This window comes from Verruconis gallopava (assembly GCF_000836295.1).
Source record: "Verruconis gallopava strain CBS 43764 unplaced genomic scaffold supercont1.26, whole genome shotgun sequence".
NCBI lineage: Eukaryota > Fungi > Ascomycota > Dothideomycetes > Venturiales > Sympoventuriaceae > Verruconis > Verruconis gallopava.
Genome location: NW_015622162.1, coordinates 314,493 through 337,405, shown reverse-complemented (window position 1 = coordinate 337,405; position 22,913 = coordinate 314,493). Strand labels below are relative to the sequence as shown.

Sequence of the window (22,913 nt, the reverse complement as noted above, 5' to 3'; positions counted from 1 at the left end):
AAGGTCGAGTACATTTCATCGCGTCGCCGGCGAGTTGAAGAACACGATTGGAGCAGCCCAATCTGGCGCGATGCGTGTTTGCTCTTCGTCAAAGCCCACCAAGTCACCACGTCCTACATCCTTGCTGCCAACATACGCGGAGATGGGAGCGCGGCGATGTGCATCAAAGAACGAGATGAGTTGCGGAGGTAGACATGCGGCTTCAAAGGCCAGTTCAGGTGTCTGAATATCACGGCATGAAGTCTGCGCCGTTTCGCTGCCCAAGTGAAAACAACGCAACTCCACGTTTCTCGACTTTGGCAGATACGCGTCCAGATTATACACATTCAGTCATGAAGTCATCATTTCCTGCAATTCTACTGCGAAGGACACAACCAGTAAACAAAAACGTTGACATACAACGTCAGTCAGCCGACGCGATTGCGGCCAACATCGAAGGACAGACTTGGCGCCCACGTTTAGTTATCTTGCCACAGAGAACCAGGTATGGGTCCACTTTCGAATTGTGACTCTCGTGATCACGCATCTGTCATTGCCTGCGAGTTCAATCTCTTGTTCTTCGAGCTCCTGAGACACGAGGCAAGATGAACATATATTTGTTAGCTCGACCAAAAAAGCTAAGCCTCACCTCCTACAGCGCACCTTTTCAATGTATTTCACAACTTTGGCTGAGAAGGGAGGGCTTGTGTGTGTTGATAACTTGCATGGTTTGCTAGAAGGGAGATACGATGTTGCCAGAAGGGAGATACCATGCCGCCATATCTACACCTTTACGGGTCCCAGATTCTACTAGGTTACTCCGCCAATGATCGTCATCCGTAACTAGTTCTATTCTCGCCACCGGGATATTGCCCGTTGAATATAGCGTGGTTCACCGGGACCGCAGAACCTGGTACGAATGGCGGTTCAGGCGCTGAGGAAACCTGCCACTCGACTGCGATGGAATTACTCCTACTCAATTTCTGGCCCTCGAACCCTAGAGCACAAGTCAGTGAAACATCCCGGACGGAAGGTGGCAAAACAATCACGCACAAAGCTCGAATGTAATGTCCGCCGCTCCCATCACAACGTGCACCTCGTATTGTACGCGCAAGTACCTTTCACCAGTCGACCACCAATGTCTGTTCTTCTCCTTGAATTTCTTCTCGTCTGCCGCAGACAGATCGCACGTAATCCGGCAAAGGACATCTGCGCCTGCGCCTTCCCCATACTGCAGAGGAAGAAATGTTTTATCCAAGTGACTAACGATAACCTTGTCCGAGAACGCTCTTCGTGGGTCACCGGCAGTGATCTTGCGAGTAAACCGCTGTACAATTGGCTTAGTAACATCAACAGGCTCGCCTCTACTATAAGGTCAACAAGGAGGCAAGATTACCGCGCATACGCAACTCACTTCTTAATGAACCAAGCTATGCCGTTCATGATATATTTCTTGCCATCGAGTCTGTCGGTCATCGTCGTCCTGCCAATATGCTCGGGGTTTTTTCGGTTATACAAGATCTTGCAGTCTGTGCCGTAGCTGGCTCTGCAACACCGCCAAATCAAGACGGGTTTGGAGTGCTGCGAATTCCTCACTCTATCTAGGCAGAGTCCCTTGCAAACGGCCAGCTGCGGTTCTGAGCTCACATGCACTGCCAGATAACGTGACCTTGTAAGCCCATTTACACTTGTCGAATACCGTTCTCGCAATCGATACTGCACGTAGGTTGAGTTGCCGAGACCGCCGGATAAGACAAGATGTTGAACTCTCTGACCTGGGTGGGAGATCGCAAAGTTTTGAAGCTGATGATCGATCAAAGCGAAGAGTTGTGTGATCTGTTTGTCGAATAGTTTCTGAAGATCCGACAACTTGAAATGCATATGGCCATCGAAGATGCCATGTTGCGGGTTCGAGTAGCTGAAGTGGAGGTCAGGTATAGCGACTCGGAAGTCTAAATCATCTGGCTGTCCGAAGCAACATTTCGTATCGAGGTATTGCGAGCTTTTCATCATGGTCCATGCTGCGGTTTCCAAGTCGAGATTCATGGGATACATTGCGTCAGCCTTCTCAAGTCGGCTGTACACAAGATCCTCAAACTCAAGGTCGATCTGAGTAGATCCAATAGCCTTGCCCTCAACCACGCTCAGTTGCTGCAGGTGTGGAATAGACCCCTGCAGGTCTTTGACTCTCAAGATGTTCAGATCCGTCGTGCCACCACCGCAATCAGCAACCAGCAAGACATCGTTTTCCTTGAAGCTTACAGAGGATTCGCAAGCCACATAAACGGCCGCGGCCTCTGCTTCTGTCAGGCCAATGGTGACCGTGTGGGCTACCCCCGATCCCCACCCAGCCTTTCTTACAATGGTTTTGAATTTTTGGACTGTCGGTTGCGGTTGCCAGGTCGTAGGCACAGAGAAGACGAACTCGATTCGCGTGTTTCCCCAACTCTTTTCAGGCGGTATCTCTGCCTCGAGCTTAGACTTCACCCAATTGTACAACGATTGCATGTAATCCTCCGTCCACCTGTCAACATCTTGTTGGCTTCGAGGGGCGGCATTTGGATCTTTTGCTCGCAACTTTTGGTAATGATCTTCATCGACACACGTCTTGAACCACTGGCAGTATTCGCGATCAGGGCTGTTCTGTTCATACCGGTTTTCTGATAAAAACCCCCAGCTTGAGACTCTCGCCGTGTGTTTATCATATGTAACGACCGTCGGCACCTTCTCAATTCAGAACCTGAACTCAGCGTACGGGCACCAAGTATTGTGCGCACCTTGTTTTCGTTGGCCTGACCCCGACCTGGCCACCGTTGAACATAGTAGACGTTGCGGGAACGCGTTAGATTTGCATACGCGACGCCAGTGCCTAAGAAGATCGTAAGCATACAGCCTTGCGAAGGCGAGGGAAGACGGAGTCGAACAGGTCATGCCAAAATCAACAGCGACCACAAGCTCAGGGGTTTCCCCCATTTTGGAATTTCTTGACAATCTAATCAGAACAAGGCAGATAGGGAGTAAAATGCAACGCAGACTTGGATTCAATGGCTTTTCCTCAACGAACAAAGCTTTATTCGTACGGTTGGCAGGCAGAGGCGAGTAACAACGCGGCTGATGGCTGGCGGGGTATAAAGCCGTTACTCTTCAAATGTACACACTACGAGAGGCAGTCATGCAGTCCCCATTTCCCGACCCCAATCTTCTAGCCATTTAGCCTGATCTTTGTTGGTCCTGGCGTGCTATGCAGCTCTGACTCGTACAACACTTCGAAGCTGGCCGGCGGGCATCAGGCTGAGACCCACTTTTTCCTATATTTTGTCCCGCACCTGGCGGTAGACCATGAGATACATCTGCCAATGCCTCGTAAAGCACTGCGCGCCCAGCGGATTAAGCAAGGCCTTTAAGAGCGGGTGAATTCCAGGCGTCGTGTGGGCTTGCTGTTGCATGGTGCCGGAGCAAGTCGTCCCAGACATAAAAAAGATCTGGCGCACCTTGCTGATTCTACGAATCGCTTTTTCTCGTCTTTTTGAGAAACTACTATCGAAAGCCCAAGTTTTCAATACTATCGCACGATGAGTAGTCCAAGTGTACCGGGAAATGTCTCTTCCAGGTTCACATCGACCTCTACTCCACCGGTCCTATCAACTCAGACTCCAGCGCAGCCAGCAGCGTCATCCAGTGCTCCATTAAACACCCTTACTGCAAGTACAACTGGGCCAGAGCCGACAGATCAGTCGATGTCATCGTCTCACACGGGTTCTACAAATTTGGCCTCCGCTATCTACTTCTACCTAGCAACCGAGAGTCAAATAACAACAAAAATTGGTGACTCTACTTCCATCATTACGACAGACGTGTCTGTTGGAGTTCCAGAGACTCTGAGTTCTGGCAGTTACAAATACCTCGCCACCACCAGCACATCCAGCATCAATGGAAATATCATTACGATGATTCCAATCAGCGTTGGCACGCCATTCCCAACTAATTTGATTAAAATAAACAAGGGGCTCTCAGCTGGTGACAGCGCTGCCATAGGCATCGGAGGGGTGATACTGGGAGTGATTTTGGCTGCCGCTTTCTGGTTTCTTCGCTTTTTTCACAAAAAGCGGCGAGGACGCAACCTCTATAGCAACAGAGGCTCGACCGGTCAGTACGAAGAGCATAGGATGACCAACTCCAAGGCTGCCTTAGCGCGCGCCTCCGCTTTAGTTCCCAAAAGCTCAGCTGCCGTCGTTTTATACAACCATATTCCCCAACCTGTTGACGACAACACTATAAAATCTGGATATTCGAAGCTGAAAAGCCGCATTGACGGTCATGTTCAGAAGTTCTACTTTTCTAAGGGTGGAGACGAGAAATCTGTCATCGACGGATTTTCTCGTGCGTTCGCAGGAGATGCGCCAATACCCTCTTCACACCATTTACAGAGCATCCTAGGTGATTCTCAGTCCAGAATGCGAGTTCTCCAAGCGGGAATCGCCTCGATCGTCATAACACGCATGCTTCCGGACGGCCCGCCTGCCCAGTCATTTCTGCCTTTGGTCTTCACACACGCGTACGCGTCTTTTTCCAACAATACTCTAGATGGGCAAGGTAAGAGTCAAAGTCTGAAAGTGGCAAAATATTATCTCATACGCTAACGACACCTCGCTTCACCAGTTCGCGCTGCATTTCGTGGTCAGTGGCGGGTGATAAGTGCTTGCCTTTCGCAATCCTTGTACGGTAGAGACAGCATAACAGAGGATGATCCACGCATCACGAACATTCAGGAGGCGCGTGCACGAGCAGATCTCTTCCTTCGGCCACTTGCCGCAACCAACGATCACGAAAGCAGGCTGAGAAATCTGGAAGAGATCATGAAGCGAGCCGCACGCCTGGGCTGGCTCATCTTCTCTCAGCCGTCGGAATACGCCGCTGACTGGACAGACAAGGGAAGAGGCGTTGTTTACCCAGCCCTCTTGCAGCTGACCGACGAAAACGGCGAGGCGCACCCATCTCCTGTTGTTTTTAGCCCACAGGAGCCCATGATGCAATAGAATTATGTTCGCGTACATAGCATGACATCACTATATCCCATGCTCACCCGCTCATCTTTTCTTCTAACTTTGTTTGTACGGTGGCAGTGACATTGTTGGTGATCAGGCTGAAAATCTTTGCAATCCAGAAGTGCACTGAAGCTGCAGCACGGGAAGCGTTCTTGTCATGATTGGACAAGAACTTTAGTACCCTCGCGGTACAGCTCACGCATCTGGACTTTTCCGGGCCGTTTGTGACCTGTTGCATATGCGCAGTCAATGGAGCCAACGACATGAGGCAGGATGTTGAAGGCGTCGCTGCTTCGAGCTTAGCGTCCCTTAGAATACAGTGTCCAGATGCTCCCGTCGACATTCGCTTAACACTCAGCGCTTCAGTAAAGCCCAAGCCCTCAGCCTGACTTACTTTCAATAGTCTTCCTGCCCCCAAAAACTCGGATACCGTTGTTAGAGTGAGCATGTAGTAACGGTAAATGTCCAAGTGGATGTCGTCTATCGCAGATAGGCGCCCATCGAAAGTTATGTGTCTGCATTATCATCAACCGAAGCTGCGCATGACGGCTTACCTTCGTTCAGCGAAGCCCCTCCAGGATGTAAGTTTTGACAAAAAACTAACCCAAAAGCAGCTATGGCCTCGTGGGACTATTCTCGCGGTGGGTGTAGACATCACTGTGCGCCTCCGACCGCAGCCCGCTTTGCTGAACAGGCTTCCCTCTTCACGGAGGCCTTGGCCCAAGGGTTTGGTGCTTTTTTGCGTAAGGCGGATGTGTCATACGTTCCTACTTGCGTATTTCTGTTGCTTCTAGTAGATAGGCATCCTAAGCCTGCTCGTTATCGTCAGCGGGAATAGGGTTGCAACTTGCCATCTTTTCACGCCAGCGTACTTTCTTGACCAAGACGTTTTCGACATCCCGTTTGACGACTCCTGACTTGAAGAGGCCAACGGTAGTCCTTACGAAGCATGGATTTCGGTGTGGGATCGGTGTTCTCCGGTAAGCTGCCCGTCCAGGGTAGTCATGAAGGCGATTTTGTTGATGACGAGCAGGCATTAACGCCGCGTTCATCTTTGCCGACTTCATCTCCAAACTGAATGACGTCCCAGAAGAGGCACGTCGCTTTAGCACCCTTATTCACCGTGTCCGGCTTGACTACTATGAGGCTCTTCGACTTATTTCCCATGAGTCTGTGCGATCTCGGTTCACCAAGGAGCCAAAGAGCCGAGAATATGTTTATGGGACTATCAAGGCCGTGAAAAGCGCGCTTGCTGACATAGGTCACTTCGTCGAGAGAATCCGGGTTCAGGACGAGAGTGGAAAGGGAACCGTGACTTTGTCCAGAAAATTAGAATGGCTGTGGAAGTATCGAAGCAAAGTGGACTCTAGCGAAAAAGTACTTGATACCAGCCACAAAAGCATGTTGTCGGCCATTCACAGGATGGAAATTTGGATAACCATGGATCAGAGCGCAGCATTTTCATCTAGCCTCAGTCCTCCAACATACCACGAGGCTGTAATGAGCCAAAAATCAGGATGCAGAAACGATAAAAGAGCAGACGAGAATGACGAGACAACATGCATCATTTTCCCAGAGAGTAAAAGCCATTTCAAAGTTAATGAATTGATTAGTGAGTTTGAGTATCAAAAAGGCCTTCCTTATTCGCCCCACTAATACGCCTTAGTTTCTGCCGAAGAGGACGAAGTAGCTGATTCCAAGCCTGCAATGTCTACCAGAGTCTACGACCCCGTCGATACAGAGTATACTTCTCCGAGTCGAAACATCCAATCTGATGTGCCCTCATACTCTCTTAGGAGGCGGCAGGACGCGCAACGACTGCGAGCGGAGTATGTATTGCCAAGAAACGTGGACCCATTTCCAGAGTTCAATGATATTTCTCGGTCAGTGATGGCTAGGTCGAGCATGTTGAGCTTGCGATCCGAGTATGCTCAGTTTTCCACGCTCCTTCCGGAGCCGCGGCCAGCCAAGCCCCCATTTCAGACCCAAGAAAGCACCGGACCCGTCAGAGCATCCTCGGAGAGGAGCACGAACCGACATGCTGGGTCGAACAGTGCACGATCGCGTTCTGTAATGTCTGAGAGAAGAGAGCTACGGAGAGCAGGCATGCTCCTAGCTTCAGGAGGTTACGACGCTACGCATGGGCTCTGAGGAGAATTCATATTGGTCCCGACGATCTGATAGGAGCGAGATCTGCACTCGACAAGCGGCATTCAGATCGACAAAGCTCAATTCGGTTCGAGGAACATTGCAGCCGCGCTTGCGCACCGACAAGGAATGTCCGGCCCCTCTTCACGTCGGCTCACATTCCACGAAGTCTGATTAAAGACATTTTACGTGTCCAGTCTCTCATGACTCGTAAAAACATAGAATTGGGAACCTTTCTTCAGATATTGGAGAAAGTGAACAGCCTGATTTCTATGACATAAGCGTATTACGTATGAAGGTTGTCCACGAAGAAATATGCCATAACTTTTTATTCAGAGGCCTCGGCATGCGTGGATACCTCCATAGAGGCTCAACTGAGTCTTGTGGTATCTGGCCAAAGTCGGTTGAAAACATAGAGTGAGAATGATTGAGATACCCTATCGAATTTGTAGCACAAATACAATGTTGTACTAGTCTATATAAAAATACAAATATGGGTTGTTGAGCATAAGCTTATGTAACGAGAACTAATTAGATGTAACAAGTGATCTCTTCAGAGCGCGCTGTTAGCTCGCGATGCACCGGGGAACTGCGCTGTCAACGGTGCCAGCAAATCTGTGCCGCCGGCTTCGAGATCGCCAAATACCGGACAGGAGAGGTCGATAAGCGGCCCAACCAACGCATTCGATAGGAACTGCAAGGGCTTGTCAAGAGTTTGGAACAAACTGCTCAGACTATTTGGCGCTACTGTCTTGACAATCTCCAAGACGAAACATATCAAGTTGTTGCCCTCGAGTAAGGTTGTTGTGTTGATAACACCGCCTAACAAATCTGACATGTCAACTCCCGCGAATGAGTTAACCGTACCTGTGTTGCCACCGATGGACAATAGCTCAGGCTTCTTCGAAAAGAGTAGTAGAAGATCCAGGTTTAAGCTGACAAGCCCGTAATCGACTGGGATTCTGTACCAGTTGTTCGGAATGCGCTCCCAGCCACGTTTGTAGACCAGACCCTGCTCAGCGGACGCATCATCGTAAACTCCCCAGAATGACTTGAAAACCTCTTTGGCTAACTCCACAGTCAGTATCATGTTCTGCTACTTTTTTTCAGTCAAACATACTCATTTGTCCTTGCGGATATTCTGCAGAGTGATTGCTAAGCAGACGCGCGGCGAACATAAGTCCTGCATTCCTAACAACCATACCGGTCAATGGACCGTAGTAAAAGTACGGGTTTGTGGCTTTGCTCTGCTCGAAGCGCACGCCAGCCTGCTCAGCAATCTCGTCAAAACCGAACGTGTCGCCGTCTACGGAATTGTAGGTTTGCTCGAAGAGAGTCAGGTTGAGAGTGGAAGCATCTCCAGTAACGTAAAGATCGTCTCGCGTCATAGAAGCATCAGCCTCGATCAAATTATGAGACCCATTAAGTCCACGAGGCGTTCCTGGTCAACCATTAACAAGTGTCAAAAGTTTGGCCCTTGTGCACGACCAACCAAGAAGATCGAATCCCAGGAGGTTTTGAACTTTGTCAGACTCGCCTCCGATGGAGAAACCCGGATCCAAAGACAATGGATTTCCCGTCCATACGGTGCCCATTGCCGCTATAACCGTTCCCAAGTCGATTCCCATACCAAACACTGGACCAGTCAGCACCTTTCCAGGGGAAATTTTTCACATAGAAAGAGAGATTGTACTGTACCTTGATTCACAGCAGCAATCGTCTCAAAAAACTGAATATCAATTGTTAGCTCTTGGTCTATACAGTATCAACATGGATGCGTACACCCGCGACTCCGTCTCTTGGCAGATATCCATGGTTTGCGAGAGCATTAAGACCCGGACATGGCCCCCTCTGGTCTCCTGCATCAAAGTTTGGAGGGATGAATTCATGCTGCCCGGTCACTGGACGCGTGTCTTAGTCTTGAACCGAACTGGATCCTTCAGGATTGGCAGAAGACTATACCATCAATTGGCTGACCACTGAAATTCGCCAACTGTCTCTTTTCACGCAAATGGACAAGAGCCTTATGGATGTCTGTTTCCGATGGGGCCAGGCGTGCAAAACTCTCTGCGGTTGGGAAACCATGTACAAGAGACAGGCTTGGTAAAGTCAGCAGCAGGCTTGCCAACCACGCCATCTTCATGGATCGCAGACACAGCGAAGAATAGAGAAATAGAATTCCAAAAGAATGACTAGAACGAATGACTTGAATCTGGGAGACTTCCAACTTCTGTTGGTCGGAAACTTCCTGATCGAAAGAACGAAAGAATTGGCACCAATTTCAAAGCATGCCATGCTCTTCATTGACACGTAAATTACTGTATACTTATTCCCTGTTTCTAAGCGGCCCAATAAAATTATGGGGCTGTCAAGGTTAGACAGATCATGACCAAAGCGTTTCTCACGAGGGGCACGGAGCGCAGATCGTCATCACTGTCTCCATGATGGGAGTAGCCGCTCGGGAAGGATTTTAAGGCCAGCGTTCCGCTACGGGTTTTTTCTTCAACCGGGGGTCTGGAAACGTGCATGGATCCCTGCTTTAAAGATCAACAGCCTGCATACGGGGAAAACGGCTGGCTTTCTGGGGTAAAGACAACGAAAATCTTCACCATGCTTATCACAAACCAGCCTCTGCCTTGTTCTGCATGCAATTGGAGCTTTCTCTCTCTGGAAAGTAGCTTGCAAGGTGAAAGAGCTTGGACGTAGGGCTCCTTGTTAGCTGACACAGGATGCCGTGACTTTGCCTTATCCTAGGAACCTCCTCTAGAAAGCATTTAGCAGGATTGGATAACCCTTCTTCGTTGACTTTGCTAACTTCCATTCACTTCAGGTTTGTAGAAGTTAGGGTGTGCACAATGAAGACCTTTCATTTCTTGCTGGGCGTGCTTCTTGTGGTCAGTCCAATTGTACTTGCCAGTGCAATTGAGGAGGCAGTGGCTTTATATCCCTCTTGTGCGGTATGGACTCTGACACTAGTTGCACTTCTGAAGTGCCACGCAGACTACTGACTCAATGACCAGATCGAGTGCTTGACTGAGCTCATTCCAACATCTGGATGTGGACTTACCAACACCACTTGCTTGTGCACGAACGTACCGCTGAACACGAAATTGGAAGAATGTATCGTCACTGGCTGCAAGGTTCCAGATCAACTGCGTACATCTTATTCACTGGGTCGTTCATGTGGCATCCCATTACTAATTCTAGACTCAGGCTCAAAGAATGCGTCGATAACACTCTGTGATCCAACCGCCAAGCCTCGAGACAAGACGGCATCTGTCATTGTCGGCGGACTTGTACCCGGAATTTTGGCTTTCATTGTCTTTCTGGCCCGTTTGGCCTCTCTTCTCCCGTCGAATGCTAGAATAGCCTCGTGGGACGATTGGACGATATGCGTGATGGTCTTGTTCACCATCCCACCGACAGTGTTTGCAGTAACATGTAAGTCTTGTTCACACCAAATCTAAATCAAAATTAGAGACTCATACAGGTTCAGTGGCCAAACATGGTCTGGGAAGGGATATATGGACGCTTCAGCCTATTGATATCACAGCTGTCCTTCGTGTGAGTGGAATCATCTCCTTGTCAAGTAAAGAACGGAGCTAACCAATTAGCAGTACTACTATCTCGGCGAGATATTCTACATATGCGCGCTTACTATGTTTAAGGTGTCTATGCTGTGCTTCATTCTACGAATCTTTCCAACCAGACCTTTGAGAATCGGGACTTTCATTGGACTTGGATTAACCACCGCTTACGGTATAAGTTTCCTCTTTGCCACAATTTTCCAATGCACCCCCGTTAGCTTGGCCTGGTATCAATGGGACGGCGAGCATGAAGGTTTCTGTGAAAACATCAAACTCCAAGGTTGGATGTGTGCAGTGTTGAACATCATCATCGACGTCTACATCCTTATCCTGCCTCTTCCGGAGGTGGCGAAGTTGAAGATGAATCTGGCAAAAAAGCTCATGCTCCTCTTCATGTTTTCTCTCGGTATCTTGTAAGTTGCGCTGGCCACTTGGGCTCACGGAATATTTGGCATGCTCACGATTTGTAGTGTCACGTTGACTAGCGTACTTCGATTGCGAACACTGGTTCTCTTCGCTAATACCCAGAATCCGACTTGTAAGTTCATAGTGTCCGAATAAGATGACTTGACTGACAGCGACTGAAATCCAGGGGATTACGTCGAGGCTGCTACTTGGAGCACGGTTGAACTTCACGTTGGCATCATTTGCGCGTGCCTGCCGTCCTTACGCAGCTTGTTCGTATCCTTGGGGGCTAAAATCCTTGCGTCAAGCAAAGGCACGTCTGGTGGAAGTACAGGCTTTGGCTCGAACGCGTGGCGTACTCCTAGCAGATTGCAAAAGATCTCACTCACTCCCAATCTTCGCAGCGAAAACGGTGACTTCATCAATCTTGTCGATGTCGAAGCCAAGCATGAAAAAGGTTATGATTCTCATACGAGCAGTGATGCGGGCATTACTGTACGCAGTAAGTTAAGCGTTATTGAGTCCCGCCGATAGTGGTACACAACGCTTGTATGGACTCTCTCGAGTCTAGCGAAAAATGGTGCGGCACAAAAAGAAGATATGACAAAACGTTTGGGGTATACATTTGAAGCCATGTATTAGACTTGCTATTGCTTCTTCACAGCTTGATCAAAAGCTGTCAGCCACTCTGAGGCTCATTCAATGGACAAAACAATGACACAATCTTTTTACACCACTGCTTAGTTGCTGGATGGATCAGCGCTCGGTACACCTAGTGTTGTTTCTTACCCTGGTTTGGAATGCAGGAACACGCTCAAGCTGAATGAATTGCGCATTTTGTCCACTTTAGATCGGCGAAGCCAGCAACGTTCCCAAAAACCTTGCTCCGTGCCCCTTGACTACTAGGTGCTCGAAGCACACATTCTTACGCTAACAGTTCCACATGCTATTTGATAGAAGCTGCCGCGGCTCACTACATGGTAGTTCCCCGCTTTCCAAGATTGCCGAATGTATTGGAGTTGTAGGAAGTCAGAAAACTGTGTTGGCATGATTGAAGATTACATGAAAGTGAAACTGGCACAGCATCGTGATCAGCGACTCTTCACGCCCTGCGAGCAGGCAGGTATGCTCCTGCTAGCATGTGTAGGAAACGGCTGTATACCTCACCGCAAAACGAGACTGTGAATCTGTTCGACGCGGGCGTTCAGCAATTTGCATGGTACCACGTTTCTAGCGCTCACGATTCTCCTGAACAGGAATATCCCTACCCAGCAGTCGGGATGCCTGCTCCGTGGCGCACAAACCAACCACTAGAACGTGGTGGTATCCACCGCTTTGCACGTACCAACTGTCAAACGGCCCTTGTCCTCGTGGAATTTCTGCAATCCCATGCGCAGATCATGAAGAACGAAAGCGAGTGTAGATTTCTCCCATTTCTAGAATAGCATGCCTCCGCCTTTGGTATCCTTCATGCAAATCTGTGGCTCGCCCCATGCTTGCACCATCATGCCTTTACTCTCTTCGACGCCTCTGATGTAGATCTGAGGCTCGGTACGAGCAGTTGACTCGCTTCTCTGACGACGCTTCAGCCTCCTGATGGGTGAATCACTATAATGTGAACTGCAAATTTGTACACGTAGAAATAGAGCGTGGTTGTACCTCAAGTGATGGTCCTTTTACTTTCTACATTATAATAATCTAAAAGTCTGCTTACAGACGTCCATTCCTTTTCAACTGGCACTCATTCCTTTGAAGTGAAAACACTCGTTTGGACTCGTATTTGCGGTGTTTGTTCTCTTTGATTTTCATCGTTTGTTGTTATTCGTCACTCATTTATCATGTTGTTGAAGCAGCTGCTGGGGGTTGCAGCATATTGTGCTTCTATAGCCCTCGCTCGGTGAGTAGACCTCTCCTAACGCTGTACTTGTCTAACGTAATTGTGGCAGAAGTCATGAACCTTTCTTCCAGGGAGCTAGGCGAACATTCAACACCAACTCACCGCCGCCTCAGGACGAGTACGAATATATTGTCGTCGGCTCAGGACCTGGTGGTGCACCGCTTGCCGCACGTCTCGCTCTCGCTGGGCACAGCGTCTTGCTTATTGATGCAGGAGCCGATCATGCAAACGATCCTGTTCTACGAGTCCCAGCACTACATCCTTACGCTTCCCAGTATGAGCCCATCTCATGGCAATTCTTCGTCGATCACTACGCGGACGAGGCGCAGGCTGTCCGAGATTCCAAGATGACATATCTTCTGCCAAATGGCAGCTACTATGTCGGCTTATCTCCACCTGCTGGTGCAGAGCGTCTTGGTATCTGGTATCCCCGAACTGCAGCGCTTGGTGGCTGCGCAGAGCACAACGCCTTGATCACGATCCTGCCAGACACCGCGGACTGGGATTACATGGAATCTCTAACTGGTGATTCTTCGTGGAGCTCAGACAACATGCGCAAGTACTTCGAAAGGATGGAGAAGTGTGAATATCTTCCCAACTCCGTGGTTGGCCATGGGTACGATGGATGGCTTGAGACGCAGACCACACCAGTGATTCTCATTGCGGAAGATCTGAAGGTCCTCTCACTCGTTATTGCTGCAGCAACAACCATGGGCAAGAATCTAATTGGCAAGATTGTGAACACGGTTACAGGTCTGGCTGAAGTCCTCCTGCAAGACATCAACTCTCCACTGAGATCGCAGTCCGCGGACGAGCTGTACCAAGTGCCACTGGCCATGAAGACATCAGATTTCTCCAGAGGTGGACCACGTGATTGGGTCTATAATATCTCTCAGTCATCCCAATACAAGCTCGACATCCAGCTCAACACTTTGGTTACAAAGGTGCTTTTCGACGGTAACTCTTCTGACGGCAATGTACGTGCGACTGGCGTTGAGTATCTTATTGGTGAAAGCCTTTATGCTGCGGATCCTCGCTACGACCCATCACAAGAAGGAACACCAGGTACTGTCAAGGCTACTCGAGAGGTTATCGTGTCTGGTGGTGCATTTAACACCCCTCAAATTCTTAAGCTGTCTGGTATCGGTCCTAAGGATGAGCTTGAGAACTTCGGTGAGTCCAGTGGCAGTTTTCTCAGTATGCTTAACTAACAATTTCGAAGACATCCCCGTTGTAGTCGACTTGCCTGGCGTTGGAACAAACATGCAGGATCGTTACGAGGTCGGCATTGTTGGCAAGGCACCATCCCCTTTCGCTTTGCTGGAGAAATGCACATTCTTGAAGGGAGATGATCCATGCTACGACCAGTGGTTGAATGCGCCACCATTCCTCAAGGGCGGCTACCAGACAAACGGTATTGCCCTTGCTTACATGAAGCACAGTTCCGTCGCAGCCAATCCAGCTCACGATCTTTATCTTGGAGGTGTTCCAGCTTACTTCAAGGGTTACTTCCCCGACTACGCCGACTTTGCCACCGCAGACCTTAGCATTTGGACTTGGCTTACTTTGAAGGCCCAGTCCCGTAACAACGCTGGAACGGTTACACTGAAGTCAGCTAATCCTCGCGACACCCCCAACATTTTATTCAACTCCTTCTCCGTTGGTGGTGATGAGGACCTTCAAGCCGTATACGAGGGCATGGAATTCGGTATCCAAGCATTTGAAAATTTGGTTCCTCTTGACGGTTCATTTGAGCGCATCTGGCCACCACAAAACATCTCTTCGGAGGACGACCTGAAGCAATTTGCTCGAGATGAAGCGTGGGGCCACCACGCCTCTTGCACGTGCCCAATTGGAGCAGACAACGATCCAATGGCCGTCCTGGACAAGGACTTCAAGGTTCGAGGAACGCAGAATCTACGTGTTGTGGACGCCAGCGTGTTCCCCAAGATTCCCGGCACCTATCTGGTTACGCCTGTCTACATGATTAGTGAAAAGGCTGCAGACGTGATTCTAGCAGCAGCAGCGTCGAATTCTACAGCGTAGAGCGTCTCTTGAAAGATAACCAGTCTTAGATACGCTTCAGCTTAGGGTCCGAGGCAGCTTGCATATCTGATGGGCTTCGATAGGACTTTGGGGAAGGCATGTAAATTAATAGATTAATTCAATTCTCTTCCTGAATTTATCACTTTGACCTTTAAGTGGATTAATGATGCATATGCCCTTTTTCCGCTTCCCTCTTTTTGTACCTTTCTTTTTAACATCGTAAGCAATTGTTCTTGTCGGAAATATTCTGGCTAAGATGATAGAATGAGCGTTGATATACTAGCTTGGAAGAGAAATGTTCTTGAGCAAGGGTAAAATCTTTCAACAGAACATCACTGGTACGCAGCGCTGCTTTGTGTGATGAATTTATAAGTGGAACTTAGGCAATGGTACACGATAATATGGAAGATTTATGAGGTTGGGGGCTCAACATGACCTGTAAAATCAATGCCTTACGCTCTGGGTGAATTAAGGTGGTTTATTTCTTTTCAACAAAGCGCCATGATGTTCAGCTCTCGCCTGAGACTAATCGAAAAAGTGGGACTTGGCCTTGAGCTGCTCCGCCACCTGTTTTGGTGCAGGTACTCATTCTTCTTAAGATTCATGTCTCGGAACAACATTGCCGTGAATTTTTTGTGTCGACAGGAGAAAAAGAGACTGATCGCAATACGAGCCAGAGTGTCCAACAATCTCCGTGATTCAGGCCGCAATTGTCGGACTGATGAACGGTTCATTACCTTTGACCAAATGCAGACACAGGGATGTCCAGGAAGTACATGATCGACTTCGCATCCCGGAGTATATTTTGATAGCGTGAATGTCGTGAGTCTTCTGCATGACCGTAGGGCCATTACTAATTCTAAAGTTGATCAAAATATCAGCTCCCTTTGACGCTAGAAAATAACAGAAGCGCGAATAACGCCGCAAGATTAATAGTAAGGAAACTAAAAGGGACAAATGAGAAAGAATATAAACAGTCGTGGACTTTTTTTTTTGATAAAGCCCGAGGAATTCATGAAATCAGTTTTGGGTCTTGAAGGGATATTATCTCAATGAGGTAGAAATTGAAAGACATGCGGCCCTTCATCGTGCTTGCATGTCTACTTATCATCAGAAGCTTGTCAGCATTGTGCCGGAAGATAACACAGATAACTCTAGTTACATGTGTTGGAATGTACTCTGCGGCAATCTTCGAAGGAGAAAGGAAAATTAGTAGCGGAAGTGTCATAAGCAGCCGTGTATGAATGAGTAGAAGATTTCGGGAAAGTGCGTATTATTTTCGTCATGTGCCATTGTCAGGCAAATTTGATATGCATGTTATAGTTTGCAGCTGCAACTATTTGAAAGAAATTAAATACATCGCTTTTAGGATCTTAGCGAATATCGATGCCGAATTAGTGACTTTATTTACAAGTGTTTCAGCAAAAAGGAAGTAATATCAGCAGACTTTGATAACAATCTTTCCCTGAGCCCTGCCACTGCTCAATTTTTTGTATGCCGCTTTCGCGTCTTCGAAAGCGAACACTTCATCGATCTCTACTTTTAACTTTCCTTCGGCCACCCACGTTACGATCCTTCTAAGATCTGTGTTATCATTGCTCGTGAGATAAAACCCGTACTTTCTTCTCCCGCCGCCTAGGAAGCGGGGAAGAACCGCGCGCCTGATCACCAATGCAAGGTCCGTACCCGCAACTTGGATGAAGCGTCCGCTGGGCTTGAGGAAGTGATGAGACTCTTCGAACAATTTGTCATTGTTACCGACATTCTCAATAATCAGGTCGTACATGCGTCCCTGATCCTTGGCCATCGTCCTCAAGCTGCTCATTATGTCCGTCTCCCGGTAGTTGAGGACCTCATCCGCACCCAGGGCTTTCATTCTTCCCACGTTTGCGGGACCGCACGTCACCGTCACCTGCCCAGCACCGAGCAGCTTAGCAATCTGCGTGGCGAAGGAACCCACACCTCCAGAGCCGCCGTTGATGAAGACATTGTACCCAGGTTTGACATATGGCTGCATAGGCTGTAGAGCAGAAAGACCGGCGGTTCCAATGGCAGCGCCCTGCTCAAACGATACATTTTCCGGGAGCCTCACCATCCCATTCGGCTGACCAAGCACATACTCCGCTAAGGAGCCATGCTGATACATCCAATCTAGTCTGCCAATCACTCTGTCTCCAACTTTTAGGTCCGTCTTCACGCCGTTGGGAATCTCCTCGATGACACCTGAGTAGTCTAGGCCTGGTGTTGCCGGTTTTGAGTTGATCCAGTAGCCCAAGATAGGCGTGGTTGGCACTTTGTAGTCGGCCGGGTTGATGGAGGCGGCGTGCACCTTGACCAGTATGCAGCGGTCTTTCAACGACGTAGAGGACGCGGGTGCCTTGAGTATTGGGATGCTGTTTAGAACCAGATTGGCTTCAAATGGCTTGTTGCGCGTGGAGTATTGCCAGGCGCGCATCGTCACGCCGCTCATGCTTCTCTGGTCTCGTGATGCAACGTCTTAGATGTGAACTTTGTTCCTCACACGCAGATATGTCTTTGGCGTATTCTGGCTCCGGTGCACGCTATGATATTTATCACCAGTCTACGCTGTAGCGACCGGCCGCAGTAAAAAGAGCACGACAGCGGTTGTGAGAAGATGACGAAACTCGAGAGCCATTCACTCGCAGCACGGTTCAGGAATCTTCCAAACCAAGATCAGATGCAGCCGAGTCCCTGTTATACATCAAACAATCTCCCGGAATTGGAATCGAGATCGGATGAGTCCATGCTAGGTCGGACAAAAAAAGGACGTGACGCCTTCGGCAACGCGGAGCATTATTTAAGAGCAACATGATTGGCCAAGTTGGTCTTCAGCCTTGCGATGACACGGACCGAATTAACGGCGCAGAAAATCGGAACACTGCTCAAGGTAACATGGCCAGGAGCTACTTGTCATCTCAAATGATTTGGAATTTCTGTTTCGTTCTAAAAATTTTCGTGTTGGTTCTACCGTCAAAGCCCATTGTTCATCCCTTCTTACTCATGTCCGCTTAATACGCCTCTATGATGGTCGCACTCATATCCCAAAGATGGGAGAAGCTTATTTCCCTCCAGTCTTTCCTGTCGGAATCGCGAATAGGATCGCTGGCTTCCCGTTCATGAATGGCTTGTCAACCCTAAAGTAGCCTTTCCGGTCGAATTGAATGATGTCACCCTCCTTGAGGGCAGCGACATTCTCGTCCGCCACACCTTCAGTTCGGAACTCTGTTTGGGGCGTCAGGAAATCTTCGTAGTTGTCATCTTCCTCCAGTTTGTTCTTTGTGATCAAGTAGTCAAAGTCCACCATCTCCACTGGTACGAGATTCTGGTCTGTTGAGAGCCACGTGACCTTTTTCTTCGTTTTCTTAACATCGCCCTGGAGGTGAAGCTCTAGCTCCAGCGATGTAACGGTCTTGAAACCTTTAAGCGGGTTGAGGGTATGGTTAATCTTGCGCACGATTGCGTTTCCCCAATTCATGAGGGTGATTTCCTCGTCCTGCTCAAAAGACGCTGCATCGACTTGGTCTAAGATGATGTTTTTCGAGTATACTACTTTCTTAGTGCCAAGCTCGGCAGTCTTTGCATGAACTGGTTTCTCTTCGGCGTAAGGGGCCTCTCTCGCACCTACCACGGTGCACTGTACTTTGTCCTTCTCGTCCACGGCGGTATATCTCTTCGCAATGGGATCGATGTATTTTTTATTCGTGGCCCAAAACAGTGTCCAGTCCAAGTTGACAATGTTCTTGCTAGGACCCTGTTTGATGATGAACTCACGTAGCGCGGGGATAGTACATCCTCTGCGGCGAATGCCGCGCACGGTGGGCATTCGTGGGTCGTCCCAACCCCACACAAGGCCTGACTCTACAAACTTGGTAAGTTTTCGTTTGGAGAGAAGGGTACGGACAAAGTTCATGCGAGAGAAGTCCCAGTTGTGTACACCACGAAGGCGCAGGGTTTTGATGAACCATTGATATTGCGCGTCCCGGTCCTTATACTCTGTGGTACTACAATTCAAAATTAGTGACGGATCCCTCCCAGAAGGTGATGTATGTACTTACCGGAGGGCATGGGTAACACCTTCCATGCTGTCGACAATTGGGCAGCAGAAGTCATAGGTTGGGTACACCTTCCAAGTGTCTCCAGTTCTGTGATGCGGTGTGGGATTGCAGCGATAGATAACTGGATCGCGCATGGCCTTGTTCGGGTCATCCACAGATATCTTTGCCCTAATGCACCACCTCTTGCCCTCTTCAGTCGCCTTGGTCATCTCCTCGAACCTCTTGAGATTCTCCTCGGGGCTGTCATCGCGCCTCTTACTAGGTATACCGTCCATACGCTCTTTCCTCATGGTCTCCTGATCGGTGTCGTCGGCATACGCAGTGCCTTCCTTCAACATTTGCACACAGTACTCGTACAGGTCCTTGAAGTAGTCACTCGTGTAGCTCAGCTTGTCATGCTTGATGCCCATGAGCACAAGATCTTCCTTGATGGCCTCCTGGAACTCTTCCTTCTCCTTGGTAGGATTGGTATCATCAAACCGAAGAATGAGCGTGCCCTTGTATCTCTCGTGTGCGAAGTAGTCATTAATCACTGCGGCTTTCGCGTGACCAATGTGCAGGTAACCTGAGGGCTCTGGTGGGAATCTCGTCACGACATGATCGCCCACGTCTTGAAGCCCAATCTCGAAATTCGCACCCTCCTCCTTCGCTACTTTATCGATCTGCTCTTTTGCAGCTGCTTTTGCAGGCTTGGCAGCGGCAGCTGAGAGCGCCGGATTTGTCTCTTCAATGTATTTGTACCATCGTGTGACATTAATCAGGAGCCCTTGCTTGACGAAGGAGCCGGCAATATGGTTCTCGCGTATAGCCTTCCAAACAGCCGTATCGGCATCTGTGAGGCTGTAGCCTACGATGTATGAGCGCAGTGTCAGATGAGCATCGAGCTCAGCAAAAGGTGCGTCAAGCGCTTTGCGGTCCTTGACGGTGAATTTCTGTGCGCGGTCTTGCCACTCTTGAATTGCGGAGGCCATGGCGGCAACTATAAATCTGCTCTGCAGATTCTTGACTATGCTTAAGAACAATGTAAAGCTTAATGTCTGCAAAGGTTTTTTTTGTGTATTTTGACTCACCTGCCCACAATTTCACATCGAGCATCCCACCACTGCCAAGCCCCGCGCGTCTCTCGCGTCTAATATTTCCTTATTCGAACTTTTGCTCAAACCTCCGATTGACCTCCGTTACTCTGTCCACTGTCATCACATACAATCCTAATGGCGACGACGACAACGAGAACCTGCCTGGCTCAATGGAGCCGAGGTGCGTCTGCGTCATCTTTCAGGCCGCTATGCGTGCGAGTGTCAATGCCATTCGAGCAGCGTCGATTCAAAGGTGCTACTGGTGCGAACTCAGCTAATGCGGCCAAATACAAGAGACGAGATGGGTCAGAGCCCAAGAAGCGGAAGCAGCGTAAAACCTACATCGTGCACGACCTGAAGGATATGCCGCAGTTTGCATTGTGCGATGCTATGCGGTATGTATCCTAAGATCTTTATAAATTCGTTTCAGCGTCCAAGGGATCACAGTATTAACCTTTGACTCAACAGATACATCCGAGCCTTCGAGGTCGGTTCAGCGCGCAACCCCAAGTACGAAGTTCACATCAACCTGCGTTCCCTGAAGAATGGACCCGTGGTCCGCAACAGAATCCGACTCCCACACAGCGTTGGAGAGGAGTTACGCATTGCCGCCATCTGCCCTCCTGGCTCCAAACACGCCGATGCAGCGCGAAAGGCAGGCGCCTCTCTTATAGGGGAGGAGGATATCATCGATGCGATCAAGGAAGGCAAGATCGAATTTGATAGACTGGTCTGCCATGAGGACTCCTTCCCCAAGCTCACCAAAGCTGGAGTAGGACGCATACTAGGACCCCGAGGGCTGATGCCCAGTGCAAAGACAGACACCGTCGTCAAGGATGTTGGGGCCGCTGTTCGTGATCTGGTCGGTGGCAGTGAATACCGCGAGAGACTGGGTGTTGTGCGCCTAGCTATCGGGAAGCTCAGTTTCACACCAGAAATGCTTCAGAAGAACATTCGCGCATTCATGGAGCAATTGAAGAAGGACATAAATGCACTAAGCGACCGAATTCACAAGGATGTTCACGAAGTTGTATTGAGCAGCACTTCCAGCCCTGGATTCAGTCTCAACGGCGAGTTCGCTAGCAAAACTGGTATTGGGCCAAAGGAGCTAGCCAAAGCAGTCAAGGCATAATTTAAGCTGTTTTTTTGCGTGTATCATATGTAAAAATGAGCAGGAAAATAGGATGAAACATTGTACATGACTTTGGCGACTCATGGCCCTCTATTATCCGATGTGTTTATCCTGGCGGGGCTATAGAAACTCATAAAACATGTTCTTCCGAGGATGCCTCTCAACCTAACTCTCTTCTTCTTGTCATCAATCTCTTGCTCTTTTTATTCTCTTTGTCTCTTTACATGCGTAAGTAGCCCTATTGAAATTTTGCAGGCGTCGGTTGATCAAATATCTTAGATTCTAATTCCAAAAAAATCTCTACGCTGGTAGACGTGACGGGGAATAATCTGACAGAACTGTCGCTTAATATACAAGGATTTAAGAATTACCTCATCTAGATCTACTAAGACGAAGGCCTTTTTGGGCAATCGCATCATGTTTGTCGAGGATTATCTATGCAGTGGCAAAGCTATCACCACAACGCAGTAATCGTCAGAGTCTAGACTCTCTATTTAAGAAAGACAAGATATTCCTGTCACAAGCATTGGAAGGTTCACCAGCTAGACAACGATCAGCTGCAACAACAGTGTCCAGGGCAATCATTGCCGTAGCTATCAAAGTGTGCATATGCAATATCTTTTCGAATAAACGCAGCCAATAGCAACCAGTCGTCAGTTTCTTCCTTCGGGAAACGGGAGGAGACCTGCCCAAGGTCAAGGATCAATCAGTCAAGCCGTGATAGCCGGGTTGCGCCTTTTACTTTTGATCAGCGAAAGGCCAGAACGCGAACATCCTCTCCCGCCATGCAGGGTTTTGGTGAGTGAGTACGGGAGAAGAGAGACGGGCGAGTGAAGATCATATCGGTGAAACCACCGGAAGGGCTGTGAGGTGCAGCTGATTTGAATGATCTGCAAGGGTCCTGGAATTGTGCCCGAAACAACTGTTGCGCTTATGTCTTTAGGGGTGCATGGTGCCCAATACCGGGTGGGTTCGCAACAACGGTCTACTCTAGCGGGACAACCTGATTATCTTGTTGGCAGTGGGGAGCATCCATCGCGCGGACGCGATGCTCACGGTCCTGTGGATCATCGTTGTTCTCGACCTTTTAACCCGTGAACGACGTACAGACACGAACTAATTTCTTTTACGAAGATGATTCATCACGGGTACGAGGGGTTGGGAGTTTTGGAAAAAAAAAGTCTTCATTGAATTTCCGTGGAACCATCCGTAACGACGATATTCTGATTCGTTGCATCGGCCGTGACAACAAATAGAACGAGGAACAGCGGATTTTTGGTCGGGTGGACCTCTCCAACGCCTTGATAAACTCCAAACGTCCTCTCTTTCATACGCTAAATCGTCAAATCCCAGCCCACAAACCGTGTACCAGACACAGCTGCATGTACTTCTTGTGCTTTCCCTCTGCGACTACGAGTCCGTAGAAGAAATCGAGCACGACATCGACCCCTTTCGAAGCGAGGCCGACTGCTGATTTGGAGGCATCGAAGGTCCTGACCTCCGACGCGCGGACTTCTGCGCG

General features: G+C 49.0%; 8 protein-coding genes across 8 annotated transcripts; 4 read left to right on the top strand and 4 right to left on the bottom strand.

Annotated features, from left to right (window-relative positions):
- Positions 1 to 812: 812 nt before the first annotated feature.
- On the bottom strand, positions 813 to 2,952 carry PV09_07067 (uncharacterized protein; the record flags this gene model as incomplete). Its single annotated transcript, XM_016360787.1, has 5 exons — positions 813 to 976; positions 1,033 to 1,343; positions 1,394 to 2,703; positions 2,757 to 2,848; positions 2,904 to 2,952. 5 exons carry the CDS (start codon positions 2,950 to 2,952, stop codon positions 813 to 815), a joined length of 1,926 nt encoding a protein of 641 aa, XP_016211464.1.
- A 370-nt stretch (positions 2,953 to 3,322) lies between these two features.
- PV09_07066 (uncharacterized protein) lies at positions 3,323 to 5,015 on the top strand (the record flags this gene model as incomplete). The annotated part of the gene is made up of 2 exons (XM_016360786.1): positions 3,323 to 4,572; positions 4,639 to 5,015. Exons 1-2 carry the CDS (start codon positions 3,552 to 3,554, stop codon positions 5,013 to 5,015), a joined length of 1,398 nt encoding a protein of 465 aa, XP_016211463.1. The 5' UTR covers positions 3,323 to 3,551.
- A 938-nt stretch (positions 5,016 to 5,953) lies between these two features.
- Positions 5,954 to 7,391, top strand: PV09_07065 (uncharacterized protein). The gene is made up of 3 exons (XM_016360785.1): positions 5,954 to 6,004; positions 6,058 to 6,636; positions 6,691 to 7,391. Exons 1-3 carry the CDS (start codon positions 5,974 to 5,976, stop codon positions 7,173 to 7,175), a joined length of 1,095 nt encoding a protein of 364 aa, XP_016211462.1. The 5' UTR covers positions 5,954 to 5,973; the 3' UTR covers positions 7,176 to 7,391.
- Positions 7,392 to 7,725: 334 nt separating this feature from the next.
- On the bottom strand, positions 7,726 to 9,323 carry PV09_07064 (uncharacterized protein; the record flags this gene model as incomplete). The annotated part of the gene is made up of 6 exons (XM_016360784.1): positions 9,135 to 9,323; positions 8,955 to 9,073; positions 8,871 to 8,901; positions 8,665 to 8,808; positions 8,293 to 8,613; positions 7,726 to 8,240 (listed from the first exon to the last, which is right to left on the bottom strand). The coding sequence occupies exons 1-6, from the start codon at positions 9,313 to 9,315 to the stop codon at positions 7,726 to 7,728; spliced, it is 1,311 nt and encodes a 436-aa protein (XP_016211461.1). The 5' UTR covers positions 9,316 to 9,323.
- Positions 9,324 to 10,027: 704 nt separating this feature from the next.
- Positions 10,028 to 15,107, top strand: PV09_07063 (uncharacterized protein; the record flags this gene model as incomplete). Its single annotated transcript, XM_016360783.1, has 9 exons — positions 10,028 to 10,129; positions 10,193 to 10,328; positions 10,386 to 10,613; positions 10,669 to 10,736; positions 10,790 to 11,172; positions 11,230 to 11,297; positions 11,352 to 11,659; positions 13,175 to 14,234; positions 14,284 to 15,107. 9 exons carry the CDS (start codon positions 10,028 to 10,030, stop codon positions 15,105 to 15,107), a joined length of 3,177 nt encoding a protein of 1,058 aa, XP_016211460.1.
- Positions 15,108 to 16,378: 1,271 nt separating this feature from the next.
- PV09_07062 (uncharacterized protein) lies at positions 16,379 to 17,868 on the bottom strand. Its single transcript, XM_016360782.1, has one exon. It carries the CDS (start codon positions 17,575 to 17,577, stop codon positions 16,546 to 16,548), a length of 1,032 nt encoding a protein of 343 aa, XP_016211459.1. The 5' UTR covers positions 17,578 to 17,868; the 3' UTR covers positions 16,379 to 16,545.
- A 167-nt stretch (positions 17,869 to 18,035) lies between these two features.
- On the bottom strand, positions 18,036 to 20,233 carry PV09_07061 (glutamate-tRNA ligase). The gene is made up of 2 exons (XM_016360781.1): positions 19,184 to 20,233; positions 18,036 to 19,129 (listed from the first exon to the last, which is right to left on the bottom strand). Exons 1-2 carry the CDS (start codon positions 20,152 to 20,154, stop codon positions 18,187 to 18,189), a joined length of 1,914 nt encoding a protein of 637 aa, XP_016211458.1. The 5' UTR covers positions 20,155 to 20,233; the 3' UTR covers positions 18,036 to 18,186.
- Positions 20,234 to 20,373: 140 nt separating this feature from the next.
- On the top strand, positions 20,374 to 21,842 carry PV09_07060 (ribosomal protein L1). Its single transcript, XM_016360780.1, has 3 exons — positions 20,374 to 20,654; positions 20,728 to 21,619; positions 21,671 to 21,842. The coding sequence occupies exons 1-2, from the start codon at positions 20,395 to 20,397 to the stop codon at positions 21,389 to 21,391; spliced, it is 924 nt and encodes a 307-aa protein (XP_016211457.1). The 5' UTR covers positions 20,374 to 20,394; the 3' UTR covers positions 21,392 to 21,619; positions 21,671 to 21,842.
- Positions 21,843 to 22,913: the final 1,071 nt, after the last annotated feature.